Source organism: Nannospalax galili, unplaced genomic scaffold (assembly GCF_000622305.1).
Source record: "Nannospalax galili isolate Female #2095 unplaced genomic scaffold, S.galili_v1.0 scaffold433, whole genome shotgun sequence".
Lineage (NCBI taxonomy): Eukaryota > Metazoa > Chordata > Mammalia > Rodentia > Spalacidae > Nannospalax > Nannospalax galili.
Window position 1 is genome coordinate 1,909,057 of NW_008338715.1, and position 20,226 is coordinate 1,929,282.

At 34.3% G+C, this 20,226-nt stretch overlaps 1 protein-coding gene across 1 annotated transcript in view; it reads left to right on the forward strand.

The window, feature by feature from the left end:
• Tecrl (trans-2,3-enoyl-CoA reductase like) overlaps positions 1-20,226 on the forward strand; it is a 118,710-nt gene that overhangs the window by 71,501 nt on the left and 26,983 nt on the right. Inside the window, exons 4-7 of the mRNA XM_008833262.2 lie at positions 6,584-6,687; positions 12,755-12,870; positions 18,051-18,156; positions 19,987-20,059. Of these exons, the coding sequence (XP_008831484.1) occupies positions 6,584-6,687; positions 12,755-12,870; positions 18,051-18,156; positions 19,987-20,059 (399 nt within the window). The remainder of the gene's footprint in view (positions 1-6,583; positions 6,688-12,754; positions 12,871-18,050; positions 18,157-19,986; positions 20,060-20,226) is intronic.

Below are 20,226 nucleotides of genomic sequence, written 5' to 3' on the forward strand. Positions count from 1 at the left end.
TTAAATCTTGATCAATCATAGTAATAACTATTACTGAAAAGGAAGAAAAAATGTGCACAAAAAGCAAAATCAAAATAATTGCAGATATATGTCCCCAGAATATATTTAGCAGATTAGTTGTTTAATGAATCACTATCTCATGTGAAAGTAGTCTTATGCAAGTTCGTCACACAACAAACATTTTTAAAACAAATAAAATACTAAACATTTATCTTAGGTATAAGTTTTAAGAATTTATTTGGCCCAATGGTTTTACTAACTGATTGTCATAACCTTAACTTGGCTGAACTCACTTTTTCAGCTGCGCTCACCTTTTAGCATGAACTTAATAGCATCAGCTCCTCTGTATCCTAAGTTACCTATACCCATTTAACAGACTACGCAGGCCTTACAAAGCAGAAGAAGGCTTCCAGAAAAAGTGAACAGCATGGGACTGGAGAGATAGCTCAAAAGTTAGGAGCACCGGCTGCTCTCCAGTGGACCTGTATTCAATTTTTAGCACTTACATGGAGGTTAACAACTGTCATAGCTCCAGTTCTGTTGGGAACTCCTGTTGTTTTGGGTTGTAGTCTTTCCATGTCCGGATAGTGCATGCCGGCTCAGCATGAATGGAAGGACTCCTCTTCTCAGCAGGGCACCCCCTACTCTCTTCCTGACTCATCTTTGAAGTAGCCATCACAGATACATGGCCTCTGGCATAGGAACTGCCAGGTTTTCCTGTGTGATAATCAGGCAACGTCTGACAGCCTGGCAGAAGCCCACCACCACATGTAAATGGGGCATTCTAAAAGCACCTATCAACTAAGGCTTTTGCCACTGACACCACAGTATAAATATCCTGGTTTCCCCTTAATAAATCAGAGTTGCATCAGAAGCTGTGTCTGAAGCTGTATCATTGAATCCTGCATCTCCCGGGAGGGGGCTGTCTCTTAGTAAACAATGACTCGCTGAGATTCTGCTCTCGCCGTTCCAGCACTTCCCACGTGATCCTGCGGCCAGCGGATCTCGTACCTCGAGGGAGTGCCCGGTAGTTTGGAACAGAACCCGCCCGGGCAGCTGACAGTGGTCCTCTAGAGCCGCCAGCCCCGGTAGCTGCGGAGAGCCTCAGCAACGCAGAGAAACAGAGACCCGCCCCAGCAGCGGAGAGCCAGGGACCCGAAAAACAGATGTGGTGCGCAACCCGCAGCACCCCAGCGGTGCACGGGAGACCAGCGCCATGCCCATACAGTTCTAGGGAACCAATATCCTTTTCTAACCTCCATAGGTTTTGTACCTATGTGATGCATGTACATACATGCAGGCAATACATTCATACACATAATTAAAAAAAATAAAATATAACAGGGAGGCATTCAAGAATTTGAGGCCCAAGCTTAGCGCAATAAAATTATCAATTGTACTACCCTATTTTAGCAGATCAGGAATGGAGATGATAGTTGTCAAGAAAAGAAACTGCAGTCATACTGTAAATGATATGGATGTATAAAAGTGAAGAATAAGAGCCATTATTATAATAATATATTTGGATACAAACTAGTAAGTAATATATTTCCATTTCTCCCTATACATGCTCTGGAGTGGTATGGAAGGATATTGTATAATTTCTAGTGTTTACACTCATTGGAATGCTATATTGAAAAGGTAACACATGAGTAGCAATGTCTTTTCAACTTTGGATTCAATGAAAATATACAGGCTTTATAAACATCTCTCAAACAACAATCATGACCACTAGCTAGATGCAATGTACAACTCTGTGTCTATCCCATTATTGGGAATAACTCTCTGAATACACACACACACACACACACACACACACATACACACACACACACACACACACACACACACAAAGAATTTTATGATGGGACTGGAGAGATGGCTCAGTGATTAAAAGCACTAATGGCTCTTGCAGAGGCCTTGGATTCAATTCCCAGCACCGTATGGCAGATAACAATTGTCCATAACTATAGTTCCAAAGGTTCCTATGCCTTCTTTTGACCTCTGCAGGCATTGCACCACCCAAGCACTAACTCACATGTAGACAATACACTCATATACACCAAATATGTAGTCCCAGCACTTGGGAGGTATAGGCAGGAGGATCTCTGTAAATTCAAGGCCAGTCTGGTCTATGTATTGAGTTCCAGGACAGCTGGGGCTTACAGGGAGACCCTGCTTCAAAAAGACCAAAAAATACATTATGGCTGCATTCTCTGTTCAAGATATGCTAAGGCTAAAACCAAGTGCTGATTGATTTTAATGTTGTGGGAAAATCTTTGAATACATCTCTAATTCATCTCTGTTAATATTATTGGCACTGTTGTGGGGATGAAGCTTTTGCTTTTGTTTGCTTGTTGGTCTTGTGCAGTTGGATGTGAAATGTCCTTGTTCTGTGGCTGAATATCAATTCCCATCAGGTGACTACCTTCTTGGTGAGCATAATCTTTATCTTATCTTCAAGCTAACATGGCACACAATTTCAAATGCACTACACATTTGAAATCTCACTTCTACATATTGGCCTTAAAAGCACACATGATCAGGTCAAGTCCACTTGCATAATCTTCTTGAAATCCATGTAAACTGCAGACTAAGTAACAGATTAAGAGCCACTTATCTTTAAGAATCACATTCTATGGGATTCTACAGAAGTAAGTGACCTTGCAGATCTGTATTAAAGACTGTTACTTCACTTGTCTCTTAAGCTAAACTCGATACTTTATTCACATTTTATGGTGTTATAAAATATTTAATATGTAATAATTCACAAATTTAAATTTTAATCCATTTAAAAACTATTTTTATATTTAACTATAAAATTGTTTTCCTTTAATCGATCCAAATTTTCTGACTTCATAAGCAAATGTATCATATTATCAACTCTAAAGTTTAATACACAGTACTACATATCTTTTATTTTAATTTTTAATTCATACACATGTAATTACATATTGATAGATTTTTAAATTCTGAAAATGATCTAATATAGGCACATATTAATACTGACCTTTCTTTTAAAATAAGGAAAAGGATGATAAATTTTCATAATAGGGATAATAGAACTCAAAAACAAAGAACTATGAATGAAACAACAAGAAAATAATAGTAGAAATCATATCCTAATAACTGTGAAATGCATCCAATTTAGGATATGAAACTGAGAGTATTTTTCTTCTTACATGCAATATACTTATAAGAAGAAAAGAAAGTATGTGAATTAGACTACCATGTATTAAAATGGATGAAAATCACAAGAAATATAAAGGATATCTATAATTTCCCATAGGAACATTTCAGCTTTTTACCAAGGGATGCTATTATAAGCAATACTTGAATTGATTCATATAGATAGATATAGATATAGATGTTATAGATAGAGATAGAGATCTTTCATTACAAACATTCCAGCTTTTCCAATGATTTTTAAAATTTTTATTTAGCTTTTGTACATTTCATACAATTCTTCATCAAATTCAGAACCCCCTCCCCCATTCATGTTCTTTTTAAGAATTCAATTTCTACATAGTCCAAGATATCCATTCTGTTGGTTTATTTTCTCCTCCCCAGATATTCTTCCTGTACCTTCCTCTTACTGTGGATAAAGCCTTGTGTATTGGAGAGCTGTGTGGTTCCATTCTTTTCCTTTCTAACTGAATACTTAATCAAATCAAGCCACTATTCTTTAATAATTAATATCTTTCTAAATCTGTATCATATCTATCCAGCTGCCTACCTGGCAAGATCTTTTTCAGTTTTATACACACACACACACACACACACACACACACACACACACATGCACACAAATACATTCTTAATGTGTTTTCACTCACAGATCTTTTGTCAGGGTTTATGCTAGTCAATGAGATTGTAAGTGATTTAAACACTTAGGTTAAAAATTCTACTTAGCTCACAGTATCTTCTCTTCTCAAAAAATGTTCTATCAACTAGAATCATATTCAAAATATAACTGAATTGAATAAATTACCAACATGTTCACCAGTTACACCTTAGCCTAAATGGACACAAGCTCATGACTCATCAATTTTCAGGGCTTTACCAAAAATATATATTCCTCCCTTTCTTCTGGCTTCTGTGCAGCACCCAGAGTGGTTCTTTTTAAAGGTAAATCATGCCGTTCTCTTCTTGCTCTGGAGCAACAAATTAATGTCACAAACACTGTGGTAATTTAGTGTAGAAGAAAAATGTTGAAATAATATTGAATTTTTTTCTATTAATGCATAATTGTATTCATTACTTTTCTGTTGCTGTAATAGAAACACTGACCCAAGCAATTTATAGAAGGAAGAGTTTATTTGAGCTTATGGTTCCAGAGGAATTATAGTCCATCATGGCAGGTGTCTGGAGGGGGCTGGAGGTGGCTGGAGCAGGAGCAGCAGAAGCTAAGCTCTTACATCATCACACAGGCACAGGAAGCATGACTGGAGATCTGACAAGGCTTAAGAACTCTCTAAGCCTGCCCCCAGTGACATGCTGCCTCCAAAATAGCCACACCTTCTAAAACCTCTCAAAACAGTGCCATCATCTGGGGAAAAATGTCCAAATACTTGGAGCCTATGGGAGACATTCTCATTCAAACCATCACATTCCACCACCTGGCCCTCATAGGCTCATGACCACATAAAATGAAAAAAGGATTAAGTCCAACTTTAAAAGTCCCCATAGGTCATTAGCAGTCTCAATACTATTCAAAAGTCTACAGTCCAAAGTCTCTTCTGAGACTCAAGTAAATATCTTATCTGTAATCCTTTATAAAATCAAAAGACAAATTACATACTCCTAACATACAGTGGAACCAAATACACATTACCATTCCAAAAGGGAAGAATCAAGGCATAGTAAAGAAACACTGGACCAAAACAAGACCGAAAACCAGCAGGGCTAACACCAAGTCCAGTAGCTCCACGTCCAACTTCTGGGACTTTACTTCCAAAAGGCTTAGATGGCTCAGCCGTTCTAGCTTTGCTGTATGTAACACACATCTCTCTCTTGTGCTGGTACCACTCCCTGTATGAAGGTCTTCTTGGCAGATGCCTCACAGCTCTGGCATCACAAACATCTTGGGGTCTCCATTGCCAATCAGGCTTCACCTTCACAGTTTCACACATTGGCCTACAAGGCCTTCTCTAGGCAGTAGAACCCCTGCTGCATGCTGCCTGGCCTCAGCAGCTCTCTAGAACCATGGAGGAAGAACTGATGACCCCTTCAGTCTTGCATTTTCATGACTGTAAGCCAGCACCAGGTGACCAACAATGCTAAGTTTGACTGCAAGTTTGGGACGGACTCCAGCCTGCATTATCCATTTTAGAAAAATTTTCTCTTCAGTGGTACCTACAGCATTTTCCTTTCACAAGTTGGAGGCTTAACTGGGTGTGGTCTTGCCCTAGAGGCACTCTCTCCATTGTTTAAGGTTGAATCTCTAGGCCCCTCCTTAATCACATTAATCTCCTTAATCACTTTAATGTCTTTATCAATAGGATCCTCTGCATCACAGTCCAAAGCTTCAACATTCATCTTCCTAATGCTCTTTTTCAATGCAAACTGTAATTCTTTCACCCCACTTGCTCTCTTTCACTCTAGATCTGCATACTTTCGCCATTAATATCCATGTCACCATTTCTATATTAAGCTGTCTTGAAATTTCTTCCACCAGAAAAATTAGTCCATGATATTTCAACGTAGTCTCAGGCAAGCTTTTTGGCTGCGGGTAGACTCCAGCCACTCTTTGCCAAAATATGCAAATTGCTGCTTAAGTTCTTATTTCCTTCTGGAACTACATTGTTTGCAGCATAACTTTCTTTCAGGTACCTACTAGAATGGCCTGCTAAGCTCCACTTACAGCAACCAACCATTTTTCTAGCCCAACCTTCCAAAGTCTTCCACATTTCTTCAAAATCCCACATGGTCAGGTTCTTCACAGCCAAAAGCCACTCTCTGGTACCAGTTACTGTATTCTTTACTTTTCTGTTGCTGTGATAAACACTGACCCAAGCAATTTATAGAAGAGTTTATTTGAGCTTACAGTTCCAGGGGAATTACAGTCTGTCATGGCAGGGAGACATGGTGGCTGGAGGTGGCTGGAACAGGAGCAGCAGAAGCAAAAGCAAACTGGAGATCTGGCAAGGCTTAAGAACTCTCTAAACCCACCCCCAGTGATATGCTTCCTCCAGGTTAGCCACACCTTCTAAAACCTCCCAAAACATCACAATCATCTGGTGGCAAAATTTCTAAACATTTGGAACCTACAGGGGACATTTTCATTCAAATCATCACAATAATATTAGAGTTTAAAAAATCATTTTCTTAAAAATTATATTACATTTTATTAAACATTATAGAACAGCTAAAGATAATATTTTTCTCAAACAGCCTCAGAAAACTTCATGCATTAGAAAATTTGATGGATATATTTTATTAAATGGACTGGTTCAGGATTTTGAACAATATAACTCACACATAAAAAAGTAATCCTTAGCATGTATCAGTTTCATATTAAGAAATTCTTTGTCACCATGCTTTAAATTTTATTTACATACCACCTTTATTGCTACTGTTACAGGTGGCCCTTTTTTGAAGGATTACATCACCATTCAAACTGTTGCAGCTTCCTCAATTGTTACACTGTATTTTACAGACCTTGGTCAACAAGTCAGTTGGACCATGGTAAGTGTCAATTGAATTTGATGTACATACACCATATTTTGCTTTTATGTTTTTACTTTTTAGGTATTTTTTGAAATGGAAGGAATTTATTTAATGGAAGGCCTACTGGAGAGGTAATCCAAATGATGTTTAATGACTGAGTATTCCTGTCAGATCAATTCACAGTGAAACCAAATATCATATTTCATCATATTGTTAATTCTCTAAAATTAATATTCAGTGTCCAACATTCTATTGAAGCACTGGAAATTCGTGGTTAAACAAATGAAGCAAGTTTCTTCTTTCCTAGCAATTCTCTGTAAAAGAAATGCCTCCATTCATTGACCTTGTGCCTTGTGTGTTGAATAGTATCTCTTCATCTTCTCTTTCCTGGAGTACAGGGTATCAAAGAACTTCTTTACCCTGTAAATAGAAGGAGGAGAATATTTCATGTAAAGGATATTCTAATATATAAACACTAAGAATGACTTCCTTTGGTGTATGAGTGGGCTTTTTTTCTTTATGTATTTATTTTTTGAAAAACTTTGGTTTGCCAAATGACCACATTTGAATTCAGTTCTATGGAAAAAATAAAGACAATACTATGTTATGAAGAGCTCAAAGGCAGGGACAATTCTTGATGCCACTTTACAAATATTGAACTATTCATGAATCAGTCAATAGAAAAAAATTCAGCAGCAAGTGTAAATTCTGTGATTTTTGGTGGTAAGGAAAGTTCTAATGTGATAAATAATGTTGACAATGATCTTCAAACATAGGGTGTTTTGTCTTGATTATTTTCTCACGATAGGCATTTTTATGCATTCTATTAAAATCAGAGTATGTGTTTTGAATTACATTGGTTTTTAAATATTTTATTTATTATTTTTTTTATGTCTGAGTGTATTGCCTGCATGCTTGTAAGTGCCCCTGTCGTGCAATGCCCATGGAGGTCAGATGAGGGAGTCTGATATCCTTGGAACTGGAGTTACAGATGGTTATTTGCCACCATATCGGTGTTGAAAATTTAACTCACGTCCTCTGCAAGAGCAACTAATACTCTTAACTGCTGAGCCATCTCTCCAGCCCCAATACATTTGTAATCTACGCATATAATTTGTTTACTTTTGATATTTTCTATTCAAGATCTATTTTGTTTGTCCATCAGTAAATTGAGGCTTTAATGTTTTGTGTACTTTTCTTAAATTAATTAATTATGAGCTAATTAGTTATAAAATTTGTTAAATATGCATGTTCATTTAAGTATGATCAATTTCTTTAAACAGAAGTTCACATTTACTTTTGTCAAATAAGATCTTTCGTTATCTGGTATTTCCTTAATTTACTTTTGACATACTTCCTTCTTATAGGTAGTAACCCCTAATACAAATAGGGTTGTTTATCGGTATTAATACTTGTTTTCACTTAAGACAATTGTGGAGTTTTTAAGAACAAATTTAAAAGTCTAATAAGATTAAAATTTTTATTAGTTTTTGTGAAGCTTATTCATGTTTATGATAATATTCATAGATGCATTTAATAAAAACATTTAGTACTTTCACATAAAATCTATGTGCCTTTAGTTAAAGATATTTCAGATGGGCAGATATGATCTATAAAGATTAAAATATTCAAAGGTTCTTTGGCCACATTTTGAGGCAAAGTTAATTCTGTTTAAGGAATTGTGTCAGGGAGAGAAACATTAGCAGGAGTTCATTAGAAAGACCCAGCTGTTTCATGGGGATAAGCACTGAAGAGAAGCAGCACTAAGGGAGAATTCTATGATAACTGTACTAGAAAATTACACCTTATTTGAGAGGAAAGTCATCTTAGTGACAAAGTGAGCTCTGGAAATAGACTAGGTATTTTTAAATCAGCCCTATGGTTCACACATTCTTTTGCTCCAAATGAGTCAGTCCTATTAAATCCTAAAAATACACGCCGCACATTGAAATCACACCTACTTTATACACACTACATTATACAAGAAAAGAAATATTTTACCACATGTAACATTCATATCCTTTTATAAAATATTAAAATGTGTTCCAGTAATGTGGCATTTTATAAATTCTTTTAAACTAATAGAGCAAGGTCAAATAATGATTCAAATAATATTTTATATTAAGTAAGAGTAGTCAGAAATTAATAAAAAAGTTACTTTCTGGCTCAATTACCTGGCGAGAAGACATATTAATATACATCTCATTATGCAAACAATATTGCACAAAGTTCTTAATTTTTATCATTTTACATTTATTCATTTGTGTATATATGCATAGTTCTAATCTATCTTTTTATGTGTCACTAAACTAAATATACAAAATTAGTTAATGTTAGTAAAAGAATTCTGTAATGTTGCTTCTGTGAGGCCACCAATCTGTTTTACATGTCAATATATTTATGGGAATAGTTTGGGGGTGACACTTGTTTTTCTTTAAGTATTTCAGTTAAGATTGCTGCATATGTTAGTGTTTGATTCCTCTTCACTGTTAAATATTTTTCCTTTTAATTTAGATGTAATGGAATTCATTTGAACATTTATTCTTTGATATAAAGTTCCATTGTTTTCAGTAATTTGCTATATTGTTTCAGTGTGTAACTATGAACCTAATAATTTAATTATCTGGGGCACCCTTAAGTTTTGAGTACTGTAAATATAAGGTTTCTAAGTAATTTCTCTCCATCTTGGTAGGAGGTTTCACTGTACAAAACTCATCATTTGGACTTCCATGTGATTTAACAACTTTGTCTTTTGTGAACCATGTTTGCATTGTTGTATCTTTAATATTTTGCTTAGTCCAAGTTGGAATTTGTCCAATGCATTCTTCAAGTTCTTTGTTTTAAGATTTGTAGTCCACAAAAAGCTTGTTTTATGATAAGTATGATATTTTTAATAATCAGACATAATTTTTTAATGTGCCTTCATTTTTACAAGAGTCATTTTCTGTTTTGATTTTTTTGGCATGAGTTTGAATTGGCATTTTAATTCTGTAAGTTTTTTATACTGGCGTTTGTAACTCCTTTAACAATGCATTCAATAACAGAAAAGTTAGAGCATGCACACTTAAGACACTATGTAATTGTATAAGTTGTTTTGATTTATTTTCATAATATAAAGTTGCTTTAAAAATAATTCAGGAACTTGATAATTAAAGCCTTCTTTATTCACTTTGTGTTATGTTTTTAACAGTCTGCTTATTTTAAAGCTAAAAGACATTACTATCATTTTATATGACCAAAGTTTATTCATATTAGCCTATTTGACCTATAGATTGTCTTTTTAATAATTCAGTTTTTTGATTTTCATGCAGTAGAGTTTAATGGTATTTAGATCCTCTCTCATCTCTGCACATCCCACCATTGCCCCCCAATTTAATGTACTTTCATATATATATATATATATATATATATATAGAGAGAGAGAGAGAGAGCCTGATCTCTGTCCCCAAATGTCTTTCAGTGTGGGTGGGTCTATCCTCTGAGCCCCGCAAAGATTCCATCCCTGTGAGATAGTATCTTTCATCCTTCCAACAGTCAGTAGTGCCAACAGTTTCTTAGGTTGCGTTGGGAATTGTTACCCCCTTTCCTGTGTATATTTTGGGATTTTGTCTGACTGAGCTTACGTTTGGTATGGTTACCCTCCCTGAGGAATAGCTGTAAGCTTAATTCAGTCTCTCCTTGATAAATTATCATTATTCTTGTTATACTAATTATATTTATATTAATTCCTCTTTAGAGGATGTTTTATAAAATATATAATTCTTTTGCTTCAAAAAGTCTTTTTAATTGCTTTCAGAACAGTATATTCTGTCAAAATGTCTGCATAGTATTAACAGTGATTTGTTTTTCTTTTGATTATTTTAAATGTTAGCTTTATTTGAGTATAAGCAAACTTTATAATTTTGTAATAATATTTCTGTTCATACAGCTTTTAGTTTGTAGTCTCATATAAACCTGTACTTTGGCAAATAGATATACATAAGTGTGTGGATGTGTGTGTACATGCATTATTTCCTTCCTCTATTGTTCCTCTGTTAACCTTCTGTTGTTACATTTCCATATTCTTCCACTCAGTTTTTAGATATCTTAAACTCTCAGCCTTGTCTTTTATTTCCTTGTCTATGTGCTGGTACTACATTCACACAATTTACCAATCATGGGCCTGATTCTCAATATTTAGAAATACCATGCTTGTGTCAACATTGAACACATACTGATTTACTTTTGATATTATTCTCTGAATAATATAACATATGAGGATTTATTTATCCTTCTTTTGGGGGGGGCAGGGTCTCTGCGGCCCTAGCTGGCCTGGAACTCACTGTGTAGACCAAGCTGGCATCCACCTCACAGATTCCCCTGCCTCTGCCTGGTGAGTCTTCTTGTTAAAGGCGTGTGCCACAACACCCTGCCTTTACATCATTAGACTATATCAAAAAGATAACTAATCTAGATATGATTTTTAAAGTATACAGGATATATGTATGTTTTATGTAAATACTATGCCATTTTATCAAGGGAATTGACTGTACAGGTTGAGGGACCATTGGGGAACTAGAACCAATGTTCCACATTTACCAAGGCACAACAATGTGCCAAGCTGAAGACTCTGCAAGAGATTCCTTAGCTCCCAAGTATTTCCGTTGTTTAATTGAAATAATTCATTCTCAACAAAACAATACAAAAGCAGATTGACAAGAAGATAAATATATAAGATACTTTGTGATAGAAATAATTTGTAATTTAAATGTGGTGTGTATTTTCAAAATAAAAACCAGCTATAATTGTGTATAATGGTGTTTCCAGGCACTTATGAGTCTGTGTATTCTTTGAGATTGTTTCATTTCTTTTTATTTTGTGTTTGGAGGGCTTTAATTTTTTATCAGACTAATTCCATTTTACTAGCTACCACTTTTCTATGCAATCATTGCTTCTTTTACTAAAACCATATTTGATATATTCTTCAGTTAATAAAATATCTCTCATGTCTTCTTTTATTTGCACCCAAATGAAAGTTTAAAGGATGCATTGTCAGAAAGTCAGTGTCAGTCTCTGGTATACTCAAGATGCAAGCCTCAGATCTCATTCCCATTTTAACCACCAAGTTTCAATATGAACAATATCTGTGACAAAATATTGAATTCCAAAAATAATATTCAAGTTTGCTAACATACTCTCCTGAACTGTACTTCAAAGATGATAGAAAGAAGGCAGTTTAATTTCCTCTGACCCAAAAGAATTTCATACAGAATATCTGATAGAATTTTATTAGATTATAATATAGTAGCATTTGTTCATATTTAACAATTATCCACAACACTATCCATGTTTGATATCTAGAACTTGCTAAAATTTGATTCTATTACATCAGTTAGTATTGAAATAAATAATTCAAACTCCCCCCCAAGAAATAATCCCTCTCATTATTGTAAAATTGACTGGAACTTACCATTGAATATTAATATTGGTTAATAATCTGTCTCTCTCCTTATAACACACATTCTCTCTTTGTCTTTTTCACTCTTCCTGAGATAACATCTCACTATGTAGCTCCTTCTCAAACTTATGCGAATTCTATTGCCTCAGCCTTCCAAGTGCTGGGTTATAAGTGTGAACAACCATGCCCAGCATAATAATCTTTTGCATTTTAATAGTCAGGCACAGGATAAGCCATAAATAAATAAAACTTCTTTTATGAATTTGATTTTATAATGAACTGTGTTTGATCTAAGCCGTTCTTGTTCACGATGTATACATTTTTTAAAATCAGAAATATAACTGAAGAAACGCATACAAACATATATGTATGTTTACATACATATGTAGGTGTGTGGGCATATACAATTACATATTTCATTAGATATAGGTTCATACATTATCTGTACTTACACACATATGTAAATATATGTGCATGTATATATTTTATTTGAGCCAGAATCTTGCTGGTAGCCTTATGTTGGCTTCCTACCTCAGCTTCCCAAATGCTGGAATTATAGTTGTGTGTCATCATATCCACCCTGTTAATTTCTATGTAGCATCTATGTAAAAACAAAATATTTTATCTAAATCTATTTCTTACTTTCAGGTCTTTTTGGCAGAATACTCAGGACCCCTGTTAATATACCTCTTATTTTATTTGAGGATCTCTTATATATATGATGTGAAAGAGAGTTCGAGAAGATTACGTCACCCAGTGGTACAGTAAGTGATACATGCAGGACATAAAGGTGAAAGATGCTTCCCAAATCATTGCAGGGTTATACCTCCATAAATCCATTACTAGATGCAAACCTCATAAGTTAGGGCCCATTTAACACATCTTACTCTTAGAACATCAGATCTTAGCAACATAGAGTGGTATAAAGGATCGGCTAGCTGCTTACCACCTGGTCACATGCATGACTGAGGACTGTGCATCACTGTTTCCTCCCAGCGTCGCTAAAGAGTATTGTGACATACCCACCAATCCCTGGAAAAAAAGAATTCAAATATCACAGTAATTTTTAATTAATAATGTGGCTTTCATATAGCAGTAAAGTTGAATAATCTTGAATCATATATTTTAAATCCAAGAACTTCCTTACAAGCAAATATTACACTTATAAAAATTGGGCTGGTTATCTGAGGTAGATTAAATTATAGGGCAATTTATTTTACTTAATGAAGAATGGTGAAGAAAAACCAATTTGAATTCTGTAAGCCCCAAACCATCAACTACACCTCAATTAGAAATAACAACTTAATAGCAAACAAGCCATATGAGGTAATTCAGAAAGATAAAAATGAACTTAAACTATAAACTTAAAAGACATTATTAAATATAGCAATGTTGCATGGAAAAGAAACAACAACCTGTCTAGGAAAAAGCATAAATGTCTTATTTGATACTTTTAGTCAAAAATTATAGTTAAAAATATACTTATTAACTGAGTTAGCCTTCTGTGGAAGCAAGCCATCTCTCATAATCCCTCCACTTCTACTTCCATGTCTCTCAGAAAGACCTGCACATGAAAGACAAGAGGTCTAATTATTCAAAATGTCACATTAGGATGTACAGAAAGAAATTTGTGATAATGAAAAAAATCTAATTGAACTTCAAATTCCATTAGTTAAAACACATCCCAGGAGGCTGGATAGATGATTCATCAGTTAGAGACCCTGACTGCTTTTACATATTACCTTGATTCAGTTTCCATCACCCACATTGCTGCTAACAAGCTCTGTAACTCCAGTTCGCAGGGTCTGATGCGTTCTTCTAATTTCTGTGGACATTACATGCATGTAGTACACTTTCATACATGCAGGCAAAACACCCATATACATAAAATATAAACAAAAAAAATCCTCAGAGATCTTTAAAGCACATCCCATTAGTAGATCATCAGCATATTTGCAGCTCAACATCTGTGGTGAGAGGAAGTAAAGGTCACCACAGATGCTGACTGCAACCATGCTGACAACCTGTCATGTTATATTGTCCTCTGTGCCGCTGTGTTCCTTCACACACTATAGCCAATCATGCCTTTCCTTATTCTCATCACTTATCTCTTTTCAATTATTCAAACTTCAAACAAGAGGTCAATTTGTCTGAGTATTCTCTCCAGTTTGTTCCATTGATATGATTTATATGAGTCCCATTAAAAATGATGTTTTAAAACTATTTGTTCCCTTGGTTGTTTGGATACTAATTCCTCAAAAATCTTTTAGCTTTATCAATGCATGCATTTACCTATCCTATTTTCATTACAAACAATGACATAACATTTTAAAAGTATTTACTGAAAAAAATTGAATTACTAGTTGGATGAATAAATTACATTCATTTTTTATGTTAGGTGATGCATTAGATATCAGCAAGTGAACCTGATAATGACCACATAGACATAATATGTGATATACAGTCTTTTAGCGCATTGTGGGAGCAGAAGGATGGCTAGTTTAGTCATTCATATAGGGGCAAGAGGAAAGTGATTCCATGTAATCATGGGCTTACATAGGAAACTTCACAGTATTAACTGCTTTGCTTTTCTTAAATTAAAAAGAGTATACAATTAAATAACGAGTGAGCTGAGGCCCTTGGAAGGAGGAAGTAAGCATGCTTATTTTTTGAATAGTGAATATGCAACCTGTATTGATATATAGCACAGCTTGAACGACGCAGTTTTAGCAACAGTCGTAAATGAACTGACTGACAAGGAATACTATTCTTAAACACAAACACAGCATGTTTGATAACATCTCTGTAACAAATATATCTCTTCAACATTTTCCAAAGTAGCAAATATGTTAAGTTTACATAAATAATTCATTGCAGATGCATACACTTCCTTTTCAGATGTAGGCAGTTAGCAGAGATGTATAAAACATTCTCAAATCTTCTAGAGCACGTGATTTCAAAATGATATCATTTTATGAGATTAAAAAGACCAAATTTGGGGCTAAAGAAATGATTCTACTCTAGACATGGCCTGAAATTTGTTCTCAGCCCCACATAGCAACTTACAGACATCCATAACCCCAGTTCTATGGGATTTGGTGCTCTTGTCTGACCTCCACGAGCACCAGGCTCACATACAGCACACATTCAGCCATACATTCATTCTGGTTTCTGCAGGCATCAGGGATCTCTGTAGTACACATGGATGCATGCAAACACTCAAATATGAAGTAAAATAAAATAAATCAATCTTTAAAAAAAGATCAGTTTAAGTGCCACACCCAACTGGCATATTTAAATGTTTAGAGTCTAAGGGCTACTTTGAAATCCATGAAATGCATATTTTACTTAGAACATGCAGGAAACAGATTTATGTATTTATCAAGCACAACAAAATTATTTGAATCATTGGGAAACTTGTACAGTGGACCTAAAAGCAAATCTCCTGCACAATCTCATAATCAGCAAATATTTTCTGAATATCATGTTTTAATCAAAACATTCCTATATTATGTTCTTCAACACAAGTCCAATGGACTACCTCTCTTGCTGATCTGAAAGGTAAAATTTATGTTTCTCATAGCCTTGATATTTTAAAATTTATCATTGTGAATACATATTAAGTCCTAATTGGATTCACAGTCAGTTTATAAATGGTCAGAGAAAAAAAACTCACATTAGGTGAGTTTTGAAGCTAAACATACTTAAAGTTAGACATAATTAAATAAAATATATTATTTTAGAATTAAATAGATCTTTGTAATTGTCCCTGAAAGGCAATGTGACATAGACGTGAGCACTAAGACTTTTGCTGTGCATGCTGTCTTGGTTTCTATGCATTTGTGCTAGTCTACAAAAAAGAAGTATTTGGAGGTATTGCAGTTTGAACCAACATAGCATACTAAAGAATCTGCTGTATTTCTATGTCTAATGTGCTTTCTTATATTTGGAACAACTTCTTTATTCAGATTATTTTATAACTTCGTCGAAGTTATAAAGTGCGGAGATTTACAAATTCCTTCATTAATCCAGCAATTCCAAAGGCAAACTCCCTTTGATCTGTCTGGATCTTTGTATTTTCTTTTTATTGATGCCTACAGTGTTCATCTCTATATATCTACAATGTGCTTTCTCATACCATTTGTGAGAAGTTGTCTCTTAATGATACATAGCCATATTACACACAACATGCATGCTATACAATATGTATACAATCAGGTGTGTTTTGAATTTTCAAATGTTCTGTGCTGGCATAGTGTGCAGTGATTGTCTGGTGACTTTGTTTTCCCTACAGTCATTTCTACTCACACTATGTCTATTTACATAAATTCTGTGTGTGGTAAATGAACTAAGTGCCTGATATTATGTAGAATAAATGTCGTGTTAATATTTTTACTTAACCTCTATTGGTTACATTATTTTCTTAAAAGCAATACTTATTTTCTTAAAAGCAATCAACTATTAAAATAAGTAGAAATATTAGTGGATAATACATTAGGATGTCCATTAAAGTGTATTGCTCTAAAGCACATTTGACAATTTCAAAACAGTAATTATATTAAAATGGCAAGAGCTGGGAGCTTAAACCACAAAATAAGCAAGCATATAAAGAGATAAATATAACAATATGTAGACTAAGCAAAACAAAACAAATACCACAACCAAAAGATATCTACATTATAATACCATAGAAAATAAAATTCAAACATTCTTAATCTTAGTAGTTGCTAAAGGACAACCAAACAATTACAAAGCTATTTTGGACATTGGAAAATATCAAATGAACTGTGAACAGATATTGGATATTTTAAAAACTTGTGCATTATCTCCAGGCAATATCTTCAAAATGCATTATTAATCATTATAGTTATACCTATTCTTGGTGATATAGGAACTAGTAATTTATGATCGATATTATATTTCTAGTATTATCAGAAGTAAAATTACAGAAGTTTGAAATGATTATGTAATAAAAATCAGAATTTTCTAGAAAAATATCAAGCAAATATCTGTGCTTATTAACATAACAACATAGTTTAATAAATAGGATATTGTGATAAGCTCTGAAACTAAAAGTGTTCCTGTTCTCTACACATTGATCAGTTGTGGTCTATGTCTTATTCACCATATGCTTCAAATAGCAGTTTCTCTGTTGTGAGTTGAGAAATGTGCTAATCTATAGAATTAAGAATAATTGACTAAAAGTCATTTTCATACTATGTCAGTTTAGCAGAATAATAGCAGTAAGTTTTCCGTATGGCCTGTGACATGTCTAGTCACAGGTTCTTGACCCTACTAACAATGACAGACATGGGCTCCATCTTGTGATGTAGGTATTATATACAATGTGCAAGGAAGAAGAGACTGAAGTTGTCAGTCTTAAATGAGACTTGTCCAAGTCCTAGTGTAGGAAGTATAATCAATTGGTAGCTGCTGAGACAAGGGAGTAAGTTTTCTTTATGGGGATAATTCTAGGTAGACTGACCAAACACCAGAGGATAGATCCATATTGTAGAGCATTGGGGAACACATTCCATAGACCTTAAAAAAAATAGAGAACTTATGTGAAAAGGATAGGAGGTGGAGTGAATCTGAGAGGATATGGGGGGATCTGAATATGATCAAAATATATTATATGAAATTTTCATATAAAAAAGTATTTATGAAACATTAAAATTATCCTAGATTTTATAAATATTTACTAACTTCTCTGTATAGATGACCTAGAATTAGAAATGAAATTGTCCAAGGGTAACAAAAATATTTACTGAATTAAGGAAGGGCGATGAGAGGTTACAGGGTTGGGGATGGCAGGGAATACACTCAACAGGTAGTAGGTATATGAAAATTTTAAAAACAAGCAATTTCTTTAAAGTCAAGATTGAGAAATTTAGGGTTCATTCTTTACTCCATTCACTAATTTATTCATCTGTTAATTTTCTAGCCTGGCTTGTGTCTGCCACTGCATCCACTACATCCGATATCTTTTGGAAACTTTATTTGTTCACAAAGTTTCTCCAGGACACACCCCTTTGAAAAACTTGATAAAGGTGAGGATTAACATATTTTAGTGTTTCAATTATTATCAACAAACATTGTATGTATCATCACTTACAAAATAGTCACTTATTCCTGAACATTGGATTTTTCACATTAATAGTGCCAACTTATATTAAACATTTTGTTTCTGAAATCTTACTTGTAGTATTTTCTTTGAGATGTGATTTTCATTAATATGCATAGATTAATATGCATTGAATTAATCTTCTTGAGTGTGTTTTGTCAAATAGATGCTCAAAAAAAAAGGAAAAGAAAAAGCTTTCCGAATTTGAAACACTAAAACACTAAGCAGTGAATCCAGATTGGCTAAGCTCCACTCTAAAGGACTAGTCTATATGACTAATCTAGGACACACAGCGTGTGACTGTCAGAGTTATAGCCTGCCCTGTACTCATCACAGAGGACAGTGTAATGCTTGTCTCTCTGTCATTGGAGAGAGGTAAATTCGGCAGGTACCAATGGTCAATAACTGCCAAGTTCAAATTCAACTGTAACTTAATTTCTTAAAAGATATGTTCTTGCAAAACTTGTTTTCCTTTAGACAACATCTGCAGAAGATATTGTTTTAATAACAGTAAACTCTAGAATACTTAGACCAGCCTCCTTTTTTGAAAGATCTTAAAACTTGTAACAGTAAGAGCTGGATGTTTTACCCTCTACTTCGAAATGTAAAATATTTATATTTTAATATTAATGATTAAATAGGCAATTATATTTATTTAGTGTCAGTGTATGTTTGATATGGAAATCTTATTATTCATTCTATCTTGGTTAACATAAATAATTCCTGATAAATGTTTGCCAAATACAAAATTTGTATTTGAAATCTGCCCCAAATATTGCTTAATTTATTTAAATTTGTAACAAAGGCATGTATTTTCTTAGTTATATCAAAGAAAAGTTTTAGAAACTGTTTCCCATGGCAAGAAAATCATTCCATGTACTCAGTCTAGACATTTTGAACCAGAATACTGCAATAGCAAACAATTCAGTAGGGAAAGTAAGGGCCCTTTGAGCCCCTCTCCAATCCATGATTGAACGTCAATTGTGTAGGCCCAATATGAAGTCTCAGTGTTGCAGGCAGCCACTGATGAGGTTACTCATGCCTGCACTTATTGTGCCATCCCGGGAAGGCAGCATTTCCAAGTCCCTCTGGCAGTCCTTCAGTCTTGCTTTCTTTCTGCACCCTCTGCCATGTATTTCCTGAGCCTTCATGGGGAGGATTATAACTGTCTTTTTTATAGTTTATGACTAAATTTTACTTATTCTGAAACACTTGAGCAGCCAAATATGACTTCATACAGCACTGTTCTTTACAAGGAATAGTTTCTTGATTAAGAGTAGGAGCAACATTTGTTTATGGATATAAACATACTTAGAATATCGGTATAATTTTGTTAATTAAAAATAGTACATTCTCTCCCAGGGTCCATGGCCTCCTCAGCCACGGGCTTTTGACCAGCTTTACAAACTAGGCATAAATACCTTTGGTGAATGATGAATTCAAGGGGAAGGGTAGTTATTTGATTCAGTTGTATACCCGCTGAAGAGCCAACCTGGTCACATGAATTATCCCAATTAAATTCAGTCATGCACACACACGTGGGAAAGGAAAGGGACTAAGGAAAGGGGAGGAGATTAAAGAAGGAGAGGCTATAGTAACCAAAATGCACTTTTCACCTGGATGAAATTGTCAAGGAATAGATTTAAAGAAAGATATTAAAAATGTTTCAGTGTTGAATATAATTGGGTATTTTAATATAATGTATTGTGTAGTATATATTTTCTATAACTTCTGTTTGGTCTTGTGTTATTTGTAGGGTTGTGCCTTTTATTGGGGATTCACTTCTTGGATTGCCTATTATATTAATCACCCACAGTATACACCACCATGTACGTATAGTTTCTTCTTAACTAACAGCATACTAAATTACTAACATCTAGATTCATTTGAAAGTCACATAAGTGAACATTTTATTCTTAACAAAATAATTATTGAAAATATCAATTTTAAATTGATTTCATTTCATAATCCATTAATCTTTTATGTAAGCTTGAAA